Source organism: Elephantulus edwardii, unplaced genomic scaffold (genome assembly GCF_000299155.1).
Source record: "Elephantulus edwardii isolate Elephantulus edwardi_28Jun2011 unplaced genomic scaffold, EleEdw1.0 scaffold00055, whole genome shotgun sequence".
NCBI lineage: Eukaryota > Metazoa > Chordata > Mammalia > Macroscelidea > Macroscelididae > Elephantulus > Elephantulus edwardii.
Window position 1 is genome coordinate 9,951,213 of NW_006399805.1, and position 5,359 is coordinate 9,956,571.

A 5,359-nucleotide genomic window follows, 5' to 3' on the forward strand; every position below is an offset into this window, starting at 1 on the left:
TGTGGTGTATACATGTTAGGAGGAGGTGTGAGACGTGTGTGCACACGGCTTGTGTGTGGTGTATACATGTTAGGAGGAGGCGTGAGACGTGTGTGCACACGATTTGTGTGTGGTGTATACATGTTAGGAGGAGGCGTGAGACGTGTGTGCACACGACTTGTGTGTGTGCTGTATGTACGTGCATAAGCCTTGTCCTCAGAGCCCCTCCCACTGACCTGTGCTCTGCCCTCCCACCGGACACACGGACGTGCACCCCCAGAGCAGAAACCACGTACCCCTCTTTGTGAGGATTGCTGTAGGCCTCTTCAACGAGCTCCATTTTATCCAAGTCCTTCCACGTGTCTCCATCCCTGAACTGCCAGCGATAGGGCAAATGGAAGTGGACGTACTGGCACTGGTCTGAAACAACATAAAGAGTGAGGCATCTGGACAGCACGGCCGGCCGGAGGGCCTGGGGGTGCCCACTGGCATGGCAGCCGTCAGGGGCTCGGGGGCAGGAAGGAAGATGAAGCATCTCAGGCCGTGTCCACGGAGGGACAGGTCATCTCTTGTGGAGGAGGACTGGGCATTGGTGGCCACATCAGGAAGAGAAGTGCTGAGCTGGTTTGACTTTTGAATCTTACAAAAATATTACATCCACGGCCATTAACTCAATTCAACCAACACGGTCCCTCCCTCGGGCGTCCAAGGCTGTCAGTGCTTGAAGACGAGTGCCCGCCTTTCTCCTGCAGGGCAGCTGGTGGACTGAATGCTGACTGAACGGGCGGTAGTGAAAGCCGCCAGCAGAGAGTACCGTAAAAATATAGTACGCTTCCAAAATCTGTTCCTCACCAAGGGCGAAAACAGGTACAAAGCAGTGTGCTCGTGCTACCACAGAGGGAGAGTGAACATAACACACACATACACACACACACACCTGTGTGCAGGTACAAGGCAGTGTGTGCGTGCTACTGCAGATGGGGAGTGAACATAACACACACCTGTGTGCAGGTACAAGGCAGTGTGTGCGTGCTACTGCAGATGGGGAGTGAACATAACACACACCTGTGTGCAGGTACAAGGCAGTGTGTGCGTGCTACTGCAGACGGGCAGTGAACTTAACATGTACACCTGTCACAGGTACAAAGAGGTGTGAGTGTGTTACCGCAGACAGGGAGTGATGCGCACACGCACCTATGCACAGGTAAGGCCCACCATGCTGCTGGTGCCACAGGGTCCCTGGTTCTTGGGGACCCAGCTGACAGCGGGACTGCCCCTCAGTTTCTTGGGCTCTAAAATCTAGGGGAGCAGAATCCAGGTCTTTCTCCCAGTGACTATTAAGTGGGGATTGAAGCACCCACTTTTCCATGGGGAGTAAGGTGTGTAACTGGGGCCCAGGGCTGTGAATACACAGGGCTGGCGGCGCTGCCTCCGGCTGAGAAGGGGTGTGAGGGGTAATGACTTCCCATGACTCCCCTCTGCAGATGCTCAAGACACCTGTTGGTCAAGAGGATCAATAAAACGAAGGCTAGTTAATGTGATACTGAATAGTATTAGGATTTCCTAAAGTCTGATTATCTCAATGCCACCTCCTTCTTGGAGCCTCTGGGCAGGAGGGGTCACTGTGGAGGAAGGTGAGATGGCCCAATGGGGTCAGGCCAGCAAGGTCCAGCAGTGCACACCCCTCGAGTTCCAAGGCCAAACCAGCCCCATGGGGCTACCGCTCCAGAGTGGACAGAGCCTGGTGTGGACTGTGGACGGAGCTCACCATGGGGTGTGGCCAGAGCCTGGGGTGGACTATGGGCAGAGCTCACCATGGGGTGTGGACAGTATGGTGTGGACTGTGGACGGAGCCCACCATGGGGTGTGGACAGGGCCTGGTGTGGACTGTGGGTGGGGCCGGCCATAGGGTATGAACAGAGTCTGGGGTGGACAGGGCCTAGTGTGGCCTGTGGGTGAAGCCTGCCGTTGGGGGTGGACAGAGCCTGGGATGGACTCTGGCCAGAGCCCATGGTGCAGTGTGCACAGAGCCTGTGGTGGGCTCTCTCTACCAGGCCTGTGGACTGCACAGGGCATGCGCCCAGGAATGCCAGCACAAAGGCTGGACCAGGACCAAAAGATAAGGCCAAGCACGGTCCAAAGGTCATGCCAAGCTGTTCTGTGCCACCTTGTCAGACACTGAAGACGTGACCATGGTCAGCAGCAAAGTCTCACTGGGCACGTCAGCGCTCACACACAGCGTCTCTGGAATCAGAGCACAGGTCACAAGGCCCAGGGGTCAGGGGGCGTGCCCACTCCTGAAGAGAGACAGGGCTCAGGGAGGTGCTGGGGGCCCCACCGAGTTCACATTGGGAAGTCCACAGACTGGACAGTGCCCATGGTGGCCACCTCAGCCGACGGCGCTGGCCTCGGGACACAGCCCTGGTCCCCGCTGCCGCACCTCCCTCCTCCTCCTCCTCCTGTCCCCTTGTTGAATTTCTCTCCCTCATTCTAGCGTCCCTAGCTTTCTGGCCGATTCACGACATCAAGATGACCCGGGAGACTGTATGGCCTCTCTCCTTCCTCCTGAGTTCCCTAGATTGTAGACAAGATGGAGGAGTGACCCCAAAGGGGGAAATGAACACAGTCCCAGCAAACAACCATCCTAGAACAATCCCACCACAGGGACGGACCCACCGTCCTGACGGTGGGACGGCTACCCCCACACGTTCGCCAAAACACAGAAAGTGAGGCCTGGGGTGCTCAGAACTGCATGCAAACAGCATCTCAACAAACCCTCAAAAAAGAGGATGTTTAAAATACACATTTTAAAAGCCAAAAGTACCTATATAAGGTCCAATCCCAAATCCCCAGCCATCAAAGGACCCTGACTCCAGATGGCCCTGCGTCACAGAGAGGAACTCTTCCCCAGGGTTTCTGAGCTGCCAGCTTTGTGGCCTTTCTGCTGTGGGTTCAAACCATCAAGCTTTGGGTTAGTGGTCAAGCACAAACCCTCAGGACCCACAGGGGCCCCACATATGCGAGCAGCGATGGGACACAGTCCAGGGGAGGGGCCGCACAGGGGGCTGGGGTGAGCACAGAGGGTGGGGTGCACGGGTGCAGTGAGGGGTGGGGGAAGAGAGCCTTTTGGGGAGGCGGGGCCAGGGCGCAAAGTCTTGTGCTGGTGGGGGATGCAGTGGCCGCGTGTCTGGGGGCTGGGTGGGGGTCCACGTGGTGGGGGAGTAGGGTGGCAGCCCCCCACAGCAGCTGTGTGACTGGGGCGCTCTGCTCCTTGGAGTTGCCAGAGAAGCGCTTCTGACAGATTAAGTTTACTCCCCTAGTCGGGTGTCAGGTTAAGCAGCAGGTCACCCAGCCTGTCCCCTCCCATCAGCTGCCATCAGGGAACATCGGTGGGGGAATGGCCACGACCCTGCACCTCTCGCCATCACTATCCTGTCACCTGGCGCTGCACCTGGCTGTGGTGACAATCAGTCACATTTTAAGATGAAAATTAAAACAGGCGCATGAGCCGCCCGACAGGAGAGCAGCCGCGGCGGAGAAGCAGAGGCCCGCGGTGCGACAGAGCGGACTGAGCCTGCGTCCCCACAGAACCAGAACCAGAACCTCCACCAGGGCCTGCGGGAAGACCCCTGAGCTGGCAGGAAGGGAGCTCTGTAACACTGGCCCGACCCGCGAGCACACTCCAGAAGTGTCCTGACTGAGCGGATACTCCTGTAACTTCCTAGCCTCCCCAGTAAAACCCCCTAACAGCGGGAGAAAAAGTGAAACAGGAACTTGGGTTTTTGAGAAGTTACCCAGCTTGGGGAGGCCCTTCCTCAGTCAAAGCCTAGACTAGCAGGAAGGAAAAAAACAGGTTTTGTGAAAATACAGACCTGCACCTACACTCGGAGGAGAAATGTCTGACAAAAGCAGGGGGGTGGGGGCTGTGGATCAACCCTGAAAACCCCGGCTGAACCCAGCACTCACCCACAGAAGCTAGCTGCCTCCTCCACGAGGTCCCCGAGCCACCGTCACCCTCCACACACGACCTGCTGTCCTCAGCCTCCCCCTCATGCAGGGCTGTGACCCCACACGAAAACAGCACCATGCCACCGTCACCCTCCACACACAACCTGCTGCTGCGACCCCACACGAAAACAGCACCATGCCACCGTCACCCTCCACACACAACCTGCTGCTGCGACCCCACACGAAAACATCTCCATGCCACCGTCACCCTCCACACACGACCTGCTGTCCTCAGCCTCCCCCTCATGCAGGGCTGTGACCCCACACGAAAACATCTCCATGCCACCGTCACCCTCCACACACGACCTGCTGTCCTCAGTCCGTCCCCCCTCATGCAGGGCTGTGACCCCAGACCCACTGCATGAATGAAGCATTCACAAGAACTGCCTTACAATTTGATTTTTAGAAATTCAGGAACAGCCCCACGATTCCCTGCACGCGCACAGTGCCGTGCAGCCCTGGTCCTGCCTGGTGTGGGTACACACGGGCCCCAGGGGCTCCCGCACACTCACCCTGGAAGCCGCAGCCCTTCCAGACGTGGTACAGGCAGATCTGCTTGTTCTCCTCTGAGCTGGCCGTGCTCGAGGACCCAGCCGGCGACGTGTCTTTTCTTTCTACAAAGAAGCACATAGACATGCTTTGTCCCTCAATCCTCCTGGACAGGCCGCGGGGGCCCTGGGGGCAAATGAGAGAACAGAGCCTGGGGAGTTTCCCCAAACCACATGAAGGGGGAATGGGGGTGCTGAACAGCCTGCAGGCAGATACAGACACATGGAGGCCGGGGGGCCCAGGAACCCACGGTCACAGAGCTGCTGCCCATCCCAGGACGCTGTGCGGTCCTTAGCTCCACCTGCCCTCCACTCAAACCATGAGAAAACTTGTAAAATCACAAGTGTCGTCCACCCCACTCAGACAGACTGACCAGCGCCTGGGACCAGCTCGGAGACACGTGGACACCCTAAGAGCTGTCCCATCTGTGGGGACACCTTTAATAAACCATATTGTTTAAAAAGTATTTGTTTGTGAATTGCTGGAGACTTTGGACGGTATAGACAGTTGGTATGCGTGGCTGCTAACCAAGGAGTCACAGGTTTGAGGCCACCCTAAGGTGACTTGCAGGGCAGGCCTGGGGACACGCTGCTGAAACGCATATTTGCCAACCCTGGGGACACAGTCTGCTCAGGCGCACACGGCTGCCTGAGTCAGACTCAGCCCCAAGGACACAGCGATTTGATGGATTTATATTTTTATTATATATGTACTTAATATATATGTATTTTTATATATTTGTTTTTATATTTTATCATTTCCATTAAGATTTACAGAGACTTTGGATTTCCATTCATTCATTGTTGCACTTTTCTCCCTGCCC

General features: G+C 56.6%; 1 protein-coding gene across 1 annotated transcript in view; it reads right to left on the minus strand.

The window, feature by feature from the left end:
• The window catches only part of PARP12 (poly (ADP-ribose) polymerase family, member 12), a 38,156-nt gene that overhangs the window by 20,169 nt on the left and 12,628 nt on the right, over positions 1-5,359 (minus strand). The window contains exons 5-6 of the mRNA XM_006887224.1: positions 4,500-4,632; positions 272-399 (exon numbers count right to left, since the gene is read on the minus strand). Of these exons, the coding sequence (XP_006887286.1) occupies positions 272-399; positions 4,500-4,632 (261 nt within the window). The remainder of the gene's footprint in view (positions 1-271; positions 400-4,499; positions 4,633-5,359) is intronic.